At 44.8% G+C, this 19149-nt stretch overlaps 1 protein-coding gene across 6 annotated transcripts in view; it reads left to right on the forward strand.

The window, feature by feature from the left end:
• The window catches only part of RMDN1 (regulator of microtubule dynamics 1), a 505792-nt gene that overhangs the window by 269616 nt on the left and 217027 nt on the right, over positions 1 to 19149 (forward strand). For 4 of the 6 annotated variants that reach the window (XM_085605329.1, XM_085605328.1, XM_085605327.1 and 1 more), the window contains one exon: positions 14836 to 14923. In XM_085605329.1, coding sequence (XP_085461455.1) covers positions 14836 to 14923 — 88 coding nt within the window. The remainder of the gene's footprint in view (positions 1 to 14835; positions 14924 to 19149) is intronic. The other 2 variants (XM_085605331.1, XM_085605330.1) reach the window with 1 other exon arrangement.

Consider the following 19149-nt stretch of genomic DNA (forward strand, 5'->3'; position numbering starts at 1 on the left):
CCTCCAGTTTTTTTTATGCTTGGTAACTTCTTTGAGGGCAATTCTCTTCTCTTGTATCAAATACTGTGTCAGAGATTCTTTCTTCCCCACTCTGGATTCTTCCATTATGTTCAACTCCGGCATATCCTCAGGAACTTAAAACAGAGGATGTAGACTGCTCTTTGAATACCTTCTTGGATTACCTGAAGAACAGCCTGCCTCAGAAGGGCATCAGTCTGGCCTAGAATATGATCTTATCAGCTGAGGGTGAACGGTGGGCCGATCCTTTTCAACATGCTGCAGATAAGTGGAGTTGACATCTTGGTACAAAAGTAACTCTTGACGACATAAGGCGCACAAACATGTTCATGCATAGTGTTTTAAATGTCTTGAGGGTTATAGCCCATCAGTTCAAATTCATTAATGATTTTTATAACAACCCCCACCATCTATATATTAAGAGTCTTAGACAAGGATGCTAATGCTTTTGATGCTCGGTAGATCAGGCGGATGCTCTCCACATCTTTACCACCACTGCTATCCTCATTACAGGCTGACAGCTTTTGGGAATCTTAGCTGGTTCTGCCTGACCAATGTGGTCTGGGACCCTAAACTATTTGTTTTAGGTAATTCACTGTATATTTCCGGGCCATCTGGGTGGGATCTATTTTTTGCAATCGCTCTGGCACGATTAGTTGTGGCTTGTCATTGACTACTTGCTCTAGCTTTGCTTTGGTGGCATGCATTTTTAAATACGGGTCTCCTTGAAACTGCTAATTGATAATTATGGGTGAAAAATTAGGCTTAGTAAAATCTGTGATCCATTGAGAGGAATCCTGTTGGGCTCTCTGGCTGGTCATGGCAGGCTTTCTCTTTCCCTTCCTTTGTGTGTGAGTTCTGAAAGCCTAGTTCCAGTCACACCTTGCTTAGTACTGTTCTTATATTCCATAAAGGTACCCCAATATAGGCCCAGGGAACATCACCTATATTCCCCCCTACATTACACACATAACGGTTCTTGGGGACTTACCTTTTACCTAGATACTACTGCAAACAGAATGCGGAATTTCCCTAGTAGCAGCCTCATACATTTTGCATGAGGATTCTTGGAAACTCAGCAGGGATCATCTCCTGCATAATAACTATGTAAAAAGTTAATTCCCAACGTCATCCTAAGTCTGACACTGACACAGCAAGGTAAAACCCCTGGGGAGGCCTTTGGGTATAAAAACATCAAATCTTGCTGAAACAAAGAGAGGAGATTGGGACTTCCATGCCGACACACTGACGCAAGACGATGAAGCACTGTGAGCAAGTGGCTCTGTATATACTGTTCCCAAATAGTTACAGTGTGTACAGAGTCCACAGTCCCCCGAAGTTTGGCAGATGTTAAAGTTAGATATAACCTTACTCTCTAAAGTGGTAGCTTGGTTGAGCAGTAAGGCAGTATCAGAGGACAGTGTAAAGCATTTGTTGTACACACTCAGTCAGCAAATGGTCTCACACACTCAAGAACTGAACTCTAGGCCAATGGTTTATAAAAAAATATATATGGTTGTTTTATTTTAGAACCAACAATAGGTATCAAAATATACTTTCTCAGAATGAGATGCTTTAGTTAAATACTTTTGCAATATGCAATTGACTTTTGTAGGTAATAGTTACAGATTGTTGCAATAGGCAACACAATTTCAAACACAATAATATATTGAGCTCAATGGGAACTTTAAGTTATATGCAATTAATTACTCTCGGGATTACTTTTCTAACTCCAGGACTGGATCCTAGATTCAGTCCTGGGACAGTTCTTGGAAACAAGTGAGTAAATTCGGTTAAGTTACTGTTGTGATTTTGAAGCAATATTTTGCTATTTTAAAAGTTGACAGAAACATTTTCTGATCAAATTACCAATGTTATCCTATGGAAGGAAATTCACTTAGCAGGTAAGTGAGGTTATGGGTACTTTTTCTAGGTCAGTGTTGGATCCTGGATCCAGTACTAGGGTACCACCTGTAAGCAGTTGAGAAACTGTGTTTAAGTTGTACAGGCGATTTTTAAGGAATATTTAGAAGTTTGTAAAATCGACAGAAGAAATTTCATAGAAAAACAGTCAATGGTTTCCTATGGGAGAAAATTGGGTTAGTGGTAAGTACGGTTGTGAGTACTTTTCAGGGTCAGGTCTGGGCACCAAGATCCAGTACTGGGAGCTCCCCTAATAGCAGGTGAGTATTTCCGTTTTCGTTACTCGGTTGATTTTAGGTGAATATTTTAAATTTTAGAAACTCCACACTTAGAAGAAATTTCTGAAGAAACCAGTCAATGTTACCCTATGGAAGAAAAGTGAGTTATCGGATTTTGGGTAAGTACTCGACTGGCAGAGTTAAGGTTCTTAGCACAGACTCCGGGGTCTCCCAGGCTCAGGTTGGTACAGTTGTTACACCCTCAGCGGCACTGGGGCGGCTGGGTGCAGAGTGAGTTAGGCCCATTGTTATCCTATGGGAGGCAGGGGGGCCTTGGTTGGTGGCTGCTGACTAGCGGGCCATACGGCTGTGGGAGCTGGGCTCCTGGTCACTTGCTCAAGGCAAATGGGGAAGTAGGTAGGAGTAGAAGTTGCACTGCCAGGGCCACTCGGGCTGCTGGGTACAGGGTGCTTTTGAGCCTTCGGGCACTCAATAGATTTCAATGGGAAAGCTCAAGGACGAACAAAGGCTGCAGGCTCGGGGACGAAGATTCTTTGGGTGCCACCACCACTTCAAGAGGTAAGTTGGGTAGTTGGAGGATCGGTAGGTACCCAGGAGTCGGGCACAGGGGGCCGCAGGGCGTCGGGTGCAGGGGTGCATTTTGATGTTGGTAAATCTTACCCTCTGTTGATCGCAGTTGGGGGGGTCCCTGGTTCTGAGGCTGCAGGCGTCGTCAGGAGCGTCGAGGTGGGTCCTTGGGTGCCGCATTTGGGGTCACAGTCGCCAAGGGGGAAGTCCTCGGAGTCTTTGTCCACTCCGGCACGGGCCAGGCTTGGCGGGTGCAGAGTGTGCAGGGTTCGCGGTCCCGGGCTGATGCCAAGGGTTGGAAACTTGCTTTGAGCAGAGCCACTGCTCATGAGTGTCCAAGATGCTCAGAGTCACAAGGTAGCCAGGTCCTCCGGGGTTTGTGAGGTTGCTGGCCACAAGAGGTGCCAAGATTTAGCAGGAGCAGGTTCGAGGGTCGACAGGCCGGTAGGGCTGGGGACAAAGCAGTTGGTGTCTTCCTCTTCTTAGCAGCTACACGGCAGGTCTTCTTTCTTCTTGCTCTTCTTTGCGTTTTCGGTATCTGGAATCTAAAGAAGGAAGGTTCAGGGTGCCCCTAAATACTAGATTTAGGAGCGTTACAGGTAGGTAAAGGGCAGGGACAAATGGGTCCCTGCCCTGGGGTGGGTACACCCCCTATCCTGCCACTCTCCTGTGGGAGGGGGCCAGTAGCCTAGTCCTCAAGATGACGAGCGCCCGGAGATGTGCTTCACCTCGCCTCCCCCCCGGGTGGGGTTGGCAGGCTGGCACATCCCCTGTCCTTACTTGGGGTTTCTGGCCAGTCTTCCCGCCAGAGTGAGGGTCAGAACCGGTGGGGGCCAGTTGCTGGGTACAGCAAGTGGCCTGGAGAAGCTCATAAAGGTGGCATGCCTTTGAAGCTTCCCCCTGCCCATCCTGGGGGAGGAGACCTAGCACCTCGCCCAGGATGTGCATTGTTGCAGGCCCAGGAGAGCGGGGGCTCTCCACCCAGGGGTCCAGCAACATATCTGCTGTGTGGCAGCCTAGGCAGCCTCCCAGACAAGACGTGGATTGTAGGTTAGGTTTCAGGGTGCATCTCTAAGATGCCCTCTGTAGTGCTTTGTACATTAAATCCCACACTGGCATCAGTGCAGGTTTAATGTGCTGAGAAGTTTATTACCAAACCTCTCAGTCTTCAGTGTTGCCATCATGGTGCTGTGGAGTTCGTGTTTGACGAGCTCTCAGCACCATATACTCTTAAATGGCAGCACTGCACTTACAGTGCCCAGGAATGGACCTGGGGACTGTAGGGGCACAGGGCTCATGCTCCTGTGCCCACACCACTGGCATAGGGCACCCAGCTAGAGGGGTGGCTGATGTATGCCAGGGTAGTGTAGTTTGTGGGCATGTCCATATGCCATGTCGACTCTTTGTTTTGTCTTGTACCCAGACACTCAGCCTGCAAGAGCAGTGTGCAAGGGCAGTGTGGTGGTGTTAGGGTACAGGGCCTCTAAGGGTGGCACAATAAGTGCTGCAGCACTTAGAGGCCTTACCTGGTCACAAGGCCCTGGGTACCTAGGGTGCCATTTACCAGGGGCTGACATGTGGCCAGGGTTTGCCAATTTGGGGTTTTAGGTTTTAGGGAAGGAACATAGGCCCTGGGCACCTTATTGGCAGGAGTCCAGGGCACACTCAGTCAAAGTACATTCAGCAATTCAGCAAAAAGTGGGGGCATACCATGCAAGAAAGATGGCACTTTCTCGCAAGCACCCTGCATGCAGATACTCCAGCTCGCAGCGGTCTGACATCCCTTGCGGGGTGTCCAACCCGAGACCAGGACAGGGTGCCACAGGTTCTCACTTCAGGTAATGGGGGTTGACTTTATCCTCGAGGGATTCTTGTCTTAACACCTACATACATGCAAAGTACAAAGTAAAAGGATGGTAGAAATCTATCATCCTTTTACTTTCTTAGTTCTTCTAGTCATTTATATCTGCTACTGTCTAATGATCGTTACAGCACATCTATTCTACAACAAAAGAACGACCGGTCAATAGCTACTTAGAATAAACCGAAGCGACGTTTTCAATGTGTACTTCTCTGAGATTAAGTGAGCACGAGTGACTGAGCGAAATGTACGATGTTTCCACGGTCCTTTGGGATCAGGGTGTTATGTTCGATAGTTGGCAAAAACTATTCTCTCCTTGGTAAGAGGAGTTTCTAGTGGCACTGTGAGCTAGCTGGTATAAAGGCCAACATACCCGGTGGGGGTGTCTCGAATCAGTCTGGACACCAAACATGCAGTGTACGTTGTCACAAACGCGCAGATCCTGTATAGGTCATACAGGAACTATACGACATGACGCCACTAACGTTGGTTGGGTACTTATTTAACAGCCAAATCTGAGTAGTTCAGTTGTGCTATTCTCAGAGACCCCTACTCACATTACACCAGAGACGTCTGGAGTGGGAAGGTACAAAAACTCCGCTGCAGCTGAGTAGGCAATATACTATGTATTGGCTGTTGGTTAATCAAGCTTGAAGGACACATTGTTCCTGTTGTGCATAACACCTTATCTCAGTTCCGTTGCGAGGCTCTTCTTGCAGAAACAATGACAGGACAGGAAGATGCTGTAATTCAATTAAATCTCCCAGGAGAAGAAGATGCAGATGCAATACGCATTCCAGAAAATTTAGACCATCCATCACCCTAAAACTAGCAAAATACGGCTTAACGTCTAGGGGTGGGCCAGTAATATTCGTGTTTTTGGTACACTAATCTCATAGAACAGTGGTTTTTTTTCATGAATTAAATTCCCACATGTAGATGCGAGCAAATGCCCTTTTGGATAGCTCAAAAGATATCACAGCTAGAGGCAGTATTCCCGAACACTGGTCCACAAGAAAAGCATAGCATGCTTACAATTTGCTTGCTTATGGGAATAGCTCCCACCGGTAGAGGATTTGACCTCTTGGGGTAAGGTCTTTGCTGCCATATATACCAGAACACATGCATTAGCAGTAGTATCAGACATATTGCGACAGATACAGAATGAGTATGGAGCAGAACCTGCTCTGAACTCAGAGATGAAGTTATTAAATAACTTCGCTCAAGTATCAGCTATAATATTAGCAAACATTAAAGGGGAGGCAGCATCAGTGGCAATACGCCAACATTCGAGAGATTTCACTCCTTTACAACAGGAGACAGAATTACCTAAAATAATAGAAACTGCTTATGCAGAATTAGGTAGAGACAGTTTGGGAACTAGACCAGAAAAACCTCAGCTAATGGGGAGTCCTGAAAGGATACCTTTAAGCAAGCACCTGCTTCTTCAAAGAAAAAATGGGACAATAACAAACAACAAAAGAGTAAAACAGATAGATCTCAATCCAGAGGTGTGTCTCCTCAACGGGAGCCTTCTGAAAAAAGGTATAACCTTAGGAATAGAGACAACATTCGTAAACCTGACAGGTATCAGGACACAATTACACGTTCCTCTCATTCCTTTCAGGGTTCATCATGAAACTCCGAGAGAGAAGGATGATCGGAACACAGAAAGGAAGAGCATACATAGTCCAGGGACACGCAACGCGCTCCGGACTACGCACCTAAAAAAGAAGAAAAACAAAAACCTAAACCTCAATTCAAAAAGAAGAAAGTAGCAGGTCTCAAAGTTCGACATGCCCAGAATTCTGAGGACTCAACTACTGAACGGGGACTGGGCTCTGGCGATGCTAGAGACAGCGCAGCAGAAGTAACAATAGCTCGCAAGAATCTGGTGGAATTTCTGGTGACAGCAGAGTTGAGTGAATATATCACGGTGGAAACACCTGATACTAGGGTAAGCGTCCCACATAAGTTACATGAAATAACAATCCGCGTGGAGGGGACTAACCAAGACTGCTTAAAAGTCTGTTTTGGGAGAATTTAACTTTTGGTTACGACATCCTACTAGCTGAAAAGGATTGGCCGCCTGCCTTTGTTATGGATTGCCCAAACTGAGAAACGATAATTATGCCAGCCTTCTCCGACGTCGTTCCCCAACACTTAAAACATACATACGCACAGGAGTGGGCAGTAGCCCTTGCTCCAGCATTATATCGTAACCATGTTGGATGGAATGAAGACTCAAGCCACCACGTGACACCATTAAAATCTACTCCAACTCCACAGACCGTATCCAATTAAGCAAGAAGCTAAAAAACAGGTCAGGGAGATCTTGGATCAACTTGAATACCAGGGGGTGATTGAAACTTGCAACTCCTCAATGAATAATCCTTTGTTTCCAGTGATGAAACCAGACAATACATATCATCTAGTTTTGGATTACAGACATTTAAATTCATGCACAAAAACTTTTGCAGTACAAAACACACATAGTGCTGCATGAATTAATAACATTACGCGCACAAAACACTAGATATCTCAAATGGATTTTTCTGCCAGAATATAGCACCAGAGAGCAGATATTTGACAGCATTCTCAGCACTAGGTTGCCAGTGACAACTTTAGCGACTATCCCAGCGGTATAAAAACAGCCGGGGGCCTTTCCCCCATAGCCTTTCCCCCATAGTAACTAAATTACTTCAAAATCTGGACGAGGAGGATTGTCCTATGTAGATGATATTCAGCTGATGGATGATGACCTGGAGGAACTCTTGACAAGGGTGAACACCATAATTTTGGGGTTCGCCTCAGGCGGTTACAAATTAACTTCAAAAAATCAAAAATTGCCCACCTCAATGTCCTATTTTTGGGATATGAGCTTTCAAGTGAAGGGAAAAGCCTGGCAACCAACTTTTTGGAAAAATGTGCGCTGCTCCAACCTCCAAAAACATTAAAGAATTTACAATCAATACTGGGATGCCTAAATTTTGGCAAAACATACATTTTGGATTATGCAGAAAGGGTTAAACCTTTCTACGACCTGATTTTTCAGTTAGGCAATGGACACAGGAACACACAGATACACTTAGTTCCCTCCAGGCTGACATGATAGCGTCAAAACACTTACAGGCATGCGTAAATGTCCGCAACCTAGTGATCCGCATAGTTGCGGGTCAATCTGGGTGCACATATAATGAAGGCGAAACAGTACCCATTGCTTACAAATCACACTTGTACACAAATGCTGAGATGCGTTTTGCATCTACTGAAAAAATTCTGACGGCTGTACAGACTGCTGTAGTGAGAGAAAGCCCACTGGCTCAGGGAAAACAAATAATAGTTGTAACCCGAGTACCAGCCCTGGAGGCTGCTACAAAGGCAAGCGTTACATACTCTAAAGTTTTACATCTGAGATGGATACAATGGGCAATGTCTCTAGATCAGTATGAATACATAATTTACACTGACGGATCTGCACAACCGGCCATAGGAAGTAAACAGCAATGTAGCATAGCATGCACAATTATAAAAGGTTGTGTGCAGGATGGTAAGTTCCATCCGAGCAGTAAAAAGACTCAGTCTCTCGGCGACTGCACCGCTCTGTTAGCAGAACTAAAAGCTCTTTTACTGGTACTGATAAATACGAATTCTGAATTCCCCACACTAATTGTGTGCAATTTTCTTTTTACTGTGTCCAGTCATACATTGAATATCTACATTATTGGGGACAAAATGGGTTTAGGGACTCAAAATGTGGCACAATAAAGCACAAACTGCTATGGGAACAGGTAGCTGAGTTGAAAAGCAAACTAGCAAGAGCTCATGTGATACACACACTAAGTCATCAACGTGATGGCGTTCATGTTGAAAGTAATTCATTGGCTGATGAGGCTGCAAAGGGGGCAGTACGAACTGTGCCGTAGCTGCGATCACTCGTTCAAAAACGAGGATAGACGGGCAGAGAATGGTAGCTGTCATTGCCTCGCGCAAGGACAAAAAACCACCCCCGAAAGGTTTTCCACTCATGTACTCCTACCAGTTAGATGCAAACAACGTTCCATTTGCTCAGATTCCTGGAGTGGGGTGTAGAGTAATACCAAACATCGATCGCAGATTGTGCTTAATATTAGCTGCACACGAGGATTTACGGTCTGCACATGCAGGAGTTACGGCAACTGTCTCCTTATTGAAACAGCGATATTGGTGGCTGAAGCTAACTAAGCAGACCAAAGACTATGTCTTAAAATGCGACATCTGTCAACAGACGAAAGGCTTCACCATAACACGTCCAGCGCAGACACCATTGCTAATATCAGTCAGACTACTAGCGTGCGTCTATCTGACCACTACAGCCCCTTACAATCTGACGGGGCTTACAAGTACACCATGGTTGCAGTGGATGCTCCAGATTCCTATTGGTATGGCCTCAGCGATTGACTGATGCTCCAACTGTTATCAAAGATTTGTCAGTCTTTATAGGGACATATGCAGTTGGCACATTACATTCTGTCCTTGGCCCCGCGTTTAGCTCTAGGGCTTACAGGATGGCAATGGGAGGTTTGGGTGTAGCAATGCCGCACTCCTCTCCGTACCATCCCAAGGGAAACTCGGTCGTGCAGAGGAAAGACTGGGGCTTAAAGCAATCATTAACAGCTAGTGTATTAGGTGGTAGTTGGGTCTATCATTTATATGGGGTTCAGCGGGCATTAAACAACATGCCAAGAAGTTCTCTAGGGGGTGTCACTCCTTATGAAGTCCTTTTTGGGATGAGAATGTGGGTACCTGATCTTGATTGTGAAGGCACAGTGACAGATGATAAACCTTTTGACATCAATAAATGTTTGCCTGTCTTACAGGAACTGAATGAAGCCAGAGCCCTGCAAAGCAATGTGCAGGTAAAGAGGACTGCCACTGGGGAAGTGAATCAGTCCCGGCAAGACCTGTCTGTATTCCTAAAGTTGGGGATCTTATCAGAGAAAAAATAACGGACAAAAAAGAATTTGGGCCTTCATACAGAAAGCCTGTACCTGTCCTGGCCGTCAAAGGAACAAGAACTGTACTTCTGCCCCCTCTTACCGGAAAAAAGAAGAAAAGATTTGTCTCCATTGACCTGATCAAACCACACTATGTGGCCGATACTGAATAGTAGGCCTCATGAACTCCTGAGTAGCCGACGCCCTCCTCTCGCTACTATACAGGAAGTTCAAACTGAAAGGCTCATCACCCCCAAAGAGCCATCCATACGGAATGATGGACTACGCAACAATGCAATGGATCTTGTTCCCCTTGAACAAGGAAGACAAAATCAAGATGAAAGACTGCTTTCAATTCGACCTAACACTGATGTCTACGTAAATATGCCTCAGCAACCAGCATCTACAAGTTCGACAAAACCTGCTAAGCTCCCAAAAATATATCGAACTATATCTGGCTATTTCATTGACTTTGATACATTTTCTTTGGATCCAAGAGAACCTGAAACAACGCCAGCCCCAATTTCTCGTAAACAACAAATCAAAGACTTGTACATCTTTCTTCAAAAAACGTACCTGGTGTCAACTTGGGTAGAACTTCGGATAAGCACAGGGATACTTTTTTTTCTCTTTTGGTGAGGCTTAGTGACTGTCTTTTGCTTAATTGTTAACAGAACTTACCTTCGTCAAAGCTCTGCAGCATCAAAAGTGAACTTACTACGGAAACCACATGTTTCTTCACATCGTGAACAGAGAGACTTATCATCAGTGAACATTACAGCAGTTCCTATACCAGATGGTATAGTACGGCACAAGGTTGATTATGATATATTTTCGGACCCACAAAACTTAAAAAAATACCACATTTGTTTAAAATTTCTTTGAAATATGTAATTACCTCCAGTACATTTTCCGAAGATTGGGATTCTGAAACTGTAAATAATATGTTGTCTGATTTAGAACAATCTGTCGCATTTTCTAGCAACAAAATGTTAGACACATCAGACTTTAACACATTGTATTGTTATCAACATTATGGTCATCATTTTCTACACAAATTTAGTAACCCTAGAAATGTTTTCACATACCACCAATGGGAACATTGTACAACACCTCCGAAAAGTAGTTTGAAAACTTTTGCACAAACATTTTCATATTTTTCAGGGTTTAATATTTCAGACCCGACCGTATACTATTATAAGGTTGCACCTACACCTGTACTGAAGCATATGTTGACTAACACCAAACAGATTTACTCTACTTCCTTTATTACCCAACTGTCTGGACAAGGTTTCGACTTACAGAAAGATACTATAGACTTAAAATCAGTCTGGGGTTCTAGAGACTGTCAAATCCAGGGAACTGAAACACTATTTAGAGCATTCCTCATCCCTCAGCAGATGATATTTCTAAATGAGACCGTGCAACTGACTTCCTGTCTTGGATTAGCCAAGAACAAGGATTTAAATACACCTCGCTTTCCAACACCATTGCATACCGATGTGAACTTCACATTGAAAGAGGGGGTTACTTTAGATGACATTCTACAAAACACTAGGACAGACACTGATTAGAAGGGATGGTTGGTGTGGCCCACAGACACTAATAGATGTCAGGAAAGTTTTAAGGGTACAACTGAAGTGTACAGTATCCATAGGCCAGACCCTCATTATGTACAGAGAGAACATCCGGGGGTGGTTACATCATACAGTGTTGGGAAATTATGCTTCGATTGGCTAAGAACCTCAACACTAACACAGGTGAAACAACACTTATCCTTACTCACGGAAGATGTGGATCACAGGGATTTTTTATTAGGGCTACGAAAGCTGCGTCAAAAAGTTTCTATTATGCTGTCTATAATGAAATCTTGAAAATCTCCCAACAAGAAGCAGCAGAGAGGTTACGAGAAATAGACAGGACCAACTTAGAAAAATCCTGTAGTTGACAAAGGTATGGCTACATTGACATCCCAGATTTATTCACTGGGCAACATTGTATCTTCTGCTATAGATATACTAGAACAAGATCTGTCCATACTGCAACACGGACAGTCTCAGTTACGTTCAATTATGTTATTAAGCTGGACGCTGCAATCATTGCGCGCAGATTATGTGCCTTGGTGTTTTTTTTAACAGAACACCCTTGTTTTGTGAATACAATCTGACAGAAAAACAGATGAAAATGGCACAAAGAGGAGCAAAGTATACAATGCTGTGCACTGAAAAACTGGATAGGTTAGCGTTTACTGTGGCAGAATCTTCTTCCACAGACTGGCTGATCCATAGCCATATTACATGACCGGTCACAACTTTCCAGTTTTTGTACTGTCTAGAACAACAACGGACAGGTGGATATGAGGAAATGGGTGGGAAATATATCAAGGAAGCTTGGGAATTACCGTACAGATTTCGATGCAGGAGTGGGGATCGAGAAGTGTTTCTAAGTGGTACAAACTGCATGAGCGATTTAAGTGGATCTCTCAAATGCCATGATATTATGCTACACAAGGCCTGTAATGGTTCGATAGCAAACCTGTCCTGCCATCTGCGGGGTACCTTGGCAGCCGTGATTATTCCGGTATTCGAGCTGCTCTCAAATGGGAGTTACTTGATGCTGAATGATCAAGGTTGCTGTGGCATGCTTCCGGACATCGCATATCTAGTAACCGTGAGCTCCAGGGTTGCTTGCTGTATGCAAGTATTGTTTCCACCAAAACGTGCAGTCAGTGAGGTGCCGCTATGGCCTTCGCTAAATGTTTCTCTTATACGGTTTGATACTCTGAGCAGAATGAAAGCCATGCTTCTACAGAAAACCGTGCCCTTAACCTCCACCCGGGAGACTTTTGATCTCCAGATCGCAAGGCCATCGGCCGAGATACAAGCACTCATACATACAAACTGCCCCTTCCATATCACAGAAATGATAAATCATATCTTAAACATGTTTGATATGACGGGTATAGTCCACCTATTTAACACAATAGGTTCGGGACTATTAAGCACCTTTCAGATGGTTCTCGGAGTTAAACCAAGCTTTATACACTCCCTGTTATGAAGCATTTTCAAGGACTTCTGCTGATCCTATTTCTAATAGCAGGTATCCTGATTGTAATTTTTCTGCTATGCAATGGAAGCCCCAGTCAACAAGGAAATAGAGACAGCACTCCTGGAGCGTAAATACCGTGATCGCATGGTACAACATCTGGGCACACCTTGCCTATGGGAACTGAGCGCCTTTTGGTTCCCGTCATTTAGACCAGACTGGTTGGACTGTGTCCTACCTGTTCTCCGGTGCCTGTTCTCTGGAGAAGAATGTGTGTTGGATCTCTGTCTGACACTTCCATCATGTGCGCATGCAGACTTTTACGCGATAATGGCCTATGTTCTGCAGTGTCCCTAGCGTATCCCGATGTTGTTGGCAGTATTCTTAGAGCAGGAAGTATCGGCTCCTGTTGGAATGGATATCGTGTCCCCCACTGACACCCAGGGTCTGGATAGCGCGCAGACTGCCCCAGTATCGGCTGCAGGCAGTGCGGAAGATCATCTATGCTCAATCAAAATAATGTGCGAGGTGTTCTGTGATTCGTCATCTGCGGAGGCAGGCAACAGCAATGTTGTGTCTACCAGCCAAGACTCATAAACATTTGGCCCGTCATGTGCTAGGAAAAAATTTGGCTTTTAAAACAAAACTACGATTGAAACTCCAAAACAAATTGACACTTTTTTCTGCATGGCCTTCCGCTGCTTGTAGTCGTTTGAACTATATATACGGACACATGAGAGCTATTGCTTGAGTGACAATTTTTTTAGCACCTTTTTAGAAGCTTTAACACTTTTTTTTACCATTTTTTAGCTATTGTTTTTAGTGTAATTATTTGCGTTCCAGTGCCTAGACAGTCTAGTAGTACGTTAGAATTGTATTATGTCGTCCAGTCGGGTGATGAGTGGGTGTTATATTCCCTATAGGTACCCCAATATAGGCTCAGGGAACATCACCTATATTCTCCCCTACACTACACACATAATGGTTCTTGGGGACTGACCTTTTACCTAGATACGACACTGCAAACAGACTTGGGATTTCCCTAGTAGCAGCCTCATACATTATGCATGAGGATTCTTGGAAACTCAGCAGGGCTCATCTCCTGCATAATAACTATGTGTAAAGTTCATCCTCGACGTCATCCTAAGTCTGATACTGACACAGCAAACTAAAACCCCTAGGAGACTTTTGGGTATAAAAACATCACACCTTGCTGAAACAAAGAATAGGAGATCAGGACTTCCATGCCGACACACTGACGCGAGACGCTGAAGCACCCTGCATGCAGATACTCCAGTTTGCAGTGGTCTGACATCCCTCTCGGGGTGTCAAACCCGACACCAGGAAGGGGTCCCACAGGTTCTCACTTCAGGTAATGGGGGTTGACTTTATCCTACAGGAATTCTTGGCTTAACACCTATATACATGCTATGTACACTTAGGTACATCTAGTTAGGGTAGTATCGTATTTTTAATACTTGCCTGTATTCATGATTATATTTACTTTCTTAGTGCTTCTAGTCATTTATATCTGCTACTGTCTAATTATCGTTACAGGACATCTATTCTACACCAGGATAACAACCGGTCAATAAATACTTATTGAAAACGTCCCTACTGTTTATTCTGTGTACTTCTCTGAGATTAAGTGAGCACGAGTGACTGAGCGAAAAGTACGCTGTTTCCACGGTCCTGAGGGATCAGGTTTATCATGTTCGATAGTTGCCAAAAACGATTCTCTCCTTGGTAAGAGGAGTTTCTAGTGGCACTGAGAGCTAGATGGTGTAAAGGCCAACATACCCGGTGGGGGTATATGGAATCAATCTGGACACCAAGCCCGCAGTGTACATTGTCCAAACACGCAGATCCTGTATAGGTTATATAGGAACTACACAACACTGTAAGTCTTTGTTTTCCATTTTGGTGAACAATGATGGTATGTCGTATTTTCTTGTGTATCTCTGTGTGATTCCAATGTACTCCGTATAAAAATAAAAATGAAAGTTGAATTGGCTACACCTTAAATGTAGTTAGAATATTTGACATTATTCTGGTAAAGGAGTATCTGCGTTAGATGGTCTCTTCATACCTTCTCGAACGTTAGGTGCATGCACTTTAACAGTACATTGTTGAAATTGTGTTTTTTGGGGCTGTAGTAGCCATTATTGCATTTGTTCTTATGATCTTACTCTCATTCTCTTTAAAGTGCAGGATATCAGAGAGCAAGCAGATTATCTATACGGAGCTGGAGAAACTGAAAAACTCTATACATTTTTGTCCGAGCACAAAAACAGGTAGGCACCTCGCTACAGTTTTACAACAGAAGATGTAAATATACGTTTAAGGATTCATAATTCCTGTAGAATGTTGAGAAACATACTATGGCTGATTATTCTACTATGGACTATTAAATAACTAGGTACATTGCTCTCAACAAGCAGAAACAATTTAGACTACTGTTTAGTGACGTTCACACCAGCATTTAAACACAGCAACAGTTCTCCCTAATGCCAATTAGCAACAGCCTACAGGTATACTGAGTCTTGCTTTTCATAATCAGTATTTTATTTTACTCTTGAAATACATGCATTGTATTGAATTTATATGGAAGTAATGGATAGGCACAAATATGCAATGCCCATCTACATTGCAGTATATAACAGCATCACTAGCCCTAGAAACCATTTTTATCTCCCTGACTGTATAAGTATAAATAAATAATTGTACCACTTTTTTGGCCATAATTTAATTATCCATGCACACAGTTCCCTCTAAATTGTGAGCGTTTGCTATCTCACCTCCCTCTCTATCCATTAACTTAGTCATGGACTGCAGCAAACTATGCAAAAGCCACCACCTGCATTACCCAGACACTACCTCGTCACTGGGTACTACATATACTGTTCCTCCCATTTAGTGGTTGTCTCAGTTGGCGGACCTGCCACTGGGTTAGACGTAAGTTACATGTACTGCCTTTTCAATTTTAATTAAGGCTCCCATTTTGACAGTGTTCTACAGATGAGTGCACTATAAATCAACCCCCAAGGACCGCAGCCAATATTGCCACAGAGGCCCCCCTGCATAACCCAGGGCTAACTACTGCATTGCTGCTTGTGAATACTTTGCAATAAGTGAGTGTCCTCACTCCATAGTTTTTGGTGGAAGGGTGGCTGCAATTACCCAACCTTAACACATGCGTAGTCATTCCAAGTTCTTCCCTTCCAGGAGTCACTCCTCCTTATACTGACCTATAGCTAGTGTAACGGCGGTTACACGCCTCTGGCTCGTGCCCGATGGAGCTGACCAGTGAAGATTTACAATCAGTAGGGCTATCTCTCGCCCCCCACTATACATATGCAGGTGATTGGAATTCCGTCTTAACAGTTTTTACCCTAAGGGTTTTTTGGATAGAGGTACGTATGCCTTATTTCCTCCCATGCAGGGCCAATTGGTTGCCCCTCCCACAGTGTTCTCCTTCTTATGATTAAGAGAATCAGGACCTTCTAACCTCCCATAATTCTGACACCATTGTCTCTTTAATTTTAGATAATGGGTGCTCACTTACCCCACCCTGATGATGACCTTGCATTACTAGAGGTCAAAACTCCGCCCAGAGTCTGGAGAATGAAAAATTTCCTAGCGGAAAGTTTCAATTCTACCCAGGACTTGGAGGCGAGGATTGTGCTATTCTTTCTTCACTTTATTGAATAGCAGCCATTTAAAGATAACAACAAAAAAACTACCATTCCCATGAGGCCTTGGGAATGGGAAAACAAAGTTAACAATAGAGTCACACAGATAGACTGTCTAATTCATCTCCAGCAATCATGGTACTTCAATCAGTTCATAGTCCTCTGTCCTTATCCATTACCCCTCTTTCTTCGCTGCTCGCAGCCAGATAAGTGTGCTCTTCTTTGCCTTTCTTATGGTGATTCTGTATTGTTGCTCAAGACGAACGGACGTCAGCGGACGGTTATCAATCTCTGCGAATTTAACTAGTGGCTGGTCTATCACCACTTCAAGATGGAGGGGATTCACCTTCTCCGAGACATCCTCAGACCTCATGACTGGATGGCGGGCCTGGATCTCAAGGATACCTACCTCTCGATTCCCATATTCCCTCACAGGAGGTTCCTACAGTTTTTCTGGAGAAACAGAACCTATGAATTCACCACTCTGCCATTCGGCCTATCCTCAGCACCATGGTGCTTCACCAAGGTCCTCCCGCCGTTAGTGGAATGCCTGAGGTTGTCGGGCATGAGGCTCATAGGGTACCTCGACGACATCTTGCTGATGGCCCAGTGCCCCCGGACACTCACCCGCCAACTCCAGATGGCGGTCAACTTCTTACAGAGCTTGGGGTTTGGGGTCAATGAGATCAAATCCACCCTAGTTCCAGCCCAGAAGGTAATTTTTCTGGGTTTCTTGATCGACTCCGTAGAGTCTTCTCTCAGCCTCCTGTCCCAGAAGATGACACAGATCCGCCACGAGATTCGGAGGGCGCTCACAAAACCACGGATCTCTCTCAGACAGCTGGCCCGCATTGATGGACTCCTCTTGTTCTTGATCCAGGCCATCTTTCCAGGCCCGTTGCACTACCGGACCTTGCAGCGCCTCAAGGCCACACACCTGCGCAGAGGTCTCTCCTACTCCCAGAAGGTGAACCTCTCGGCGGAGGCCAAGGAAGAGCTCCGTTGGTGGCTCGCCAACATGGAGGCTTGGAACGGGAGAACAGTTTTCAGTTCCGTGCCAGACATTGTTATAGAATCAGACGCCAGCAGATCAGGCCCGGGCGTGAGATGTGGCAAGTTCACCACGGGAGGTGTGTGGTCTCCACTAGAACAACGATTACATTTAAACTGTCTGGAGTTACTCGTGGGTTCGTTCGCAATTCAATGCTGGACCAAGGACTTGATCCGGTCCTGCGTACTCCTCAAGATGGACAATATATTGGCGGTCCGGTATATAAACCACCTTGGGGGCACAAGGTCGAAAGCTCTCTCAGTCCGAGCGGCAAACTTCTGGCAGTATTACCTCGATCACCAGGTCTCAGTCATGGCGGAATACCTCCCCGGACAAGACAACCAAGTGACAGACTTCCAATCACGCTATTTTCATGACGTGAGCCTGTGGAAGCTGCATGCGGGAGTGTTTGCGGACCTCCATCGCAGATGGGGTCCCATCTCAGTGGATCTTTTTGCTTCCCGCTTGGATCACCAACTTCCCAGGTTCTTGAGCTGGAGACCAGATCCGCTGATGTAGAAGACAGATGCATTCTTGCAGGACTGGCGGGAGGGATTAGGCTATGCCTTTCTCCCGTTCGCCATGATAACGAGGGCCTCAGCCCAAATTCGACAGCAAGGGGCGAGCGTGGTCATGATTACCCCGATTTGGAGGTCGCAAGTTTGGTTTCCAGTTCTTCTGGAACTTTTTTGGGATTCTCTAATCCCTCTCCCCCACTTTCCAGCACTCCTCCTCAATCCGGACAAGGATCATCACATGCTCATCGTGCAAGGCTCTCTAGCCCTGATGGTGTGGTGGATTACAGAGGACGATGGGCAGTCCCAGGCCTATCAGGAGCGGCTGAGAAGTACATGTCCCAGACCTGGGCAGACGGTACTGTCAAATGCAATCGCTCCACCTGAAGAAGGTGGTACCATTGGTGTATCCAATAGGGTTTAGATCCTGTGGCAGTAGATATGACCGCTATCCTGAATTTTTTGGCCTCTTTGGCTGAGGAAGGTATGGCTTATGGATCTATTAACACATTCCGCTCGGCTATTTCAGTGGGACACGCTATGGGGAATAGATCCCTGGTGGTGGAACACCCTCGTCTGTCGCCTCCTCAGAGGAATACGTCTTTCCTTACGTCCGGAGCCCCAATATTCGGCCCTCTGGGATGTAAAGTTTTGAATCTGTTCCTGATATATAATCCAGGAATTGAGCTACATCTTTTTGGTGGAGTGACTAGGTTGGGCGCAGGTCATGGAAAGACCACATCTGAGGTGGCCTGGTCCACTAAGTCTCAGAATTGGGATCCACTCAAGTCAGTGACTGAAGGGAGCACGCATAGCTTTTGGCTACCTCTTATGAAAAGATATTGTGGATGATCAAAGCGTCTCCTCTTTTAGCATTTATGGTGGCGGCCTTGATTACTATTATTGGCATGAGGCATACGGCTCAGGTGACAGACTCAAATGAGAGCCTACTTTCTCATCTATTTTAGCAGGTCTTGACCTACCCTCTTTTGCTTATTTGGCCATTCTTGCACAGTAGTTTCATTGAGTACTGATATGGTCGATTGTTACAGTGCTAAAAGGTTGCTGTGCTGGGGTAATGCCATCTTATTGAAGTGCCCCGCCTTAGAAAGGTGGTTAATTATCAAGCTTTATTTGTTAAGGAATTTCATGACTTGCTATGGGCCTTTCCTTTTGTGTGTTCACTGCTACTGCAGAGGTGGTAGTTACATATTTAATGGCTGGTAATCAACAATGTTCTCCGATAATAGGTGAGATATGGC

This window comes from Triturus cristatus, chromosome 5_1 (assembly GCF_964204655.1).
Source record: "Triturus cristatus chromosome 5_1, aTriCri1.1, whole genome shotgun sequence".
Lineage (NCBI taxonomy): Eukaryota > Metazoa > Chordata > Amphibia > Caudata > Salamandridae > Triturus > Triturus cristatus.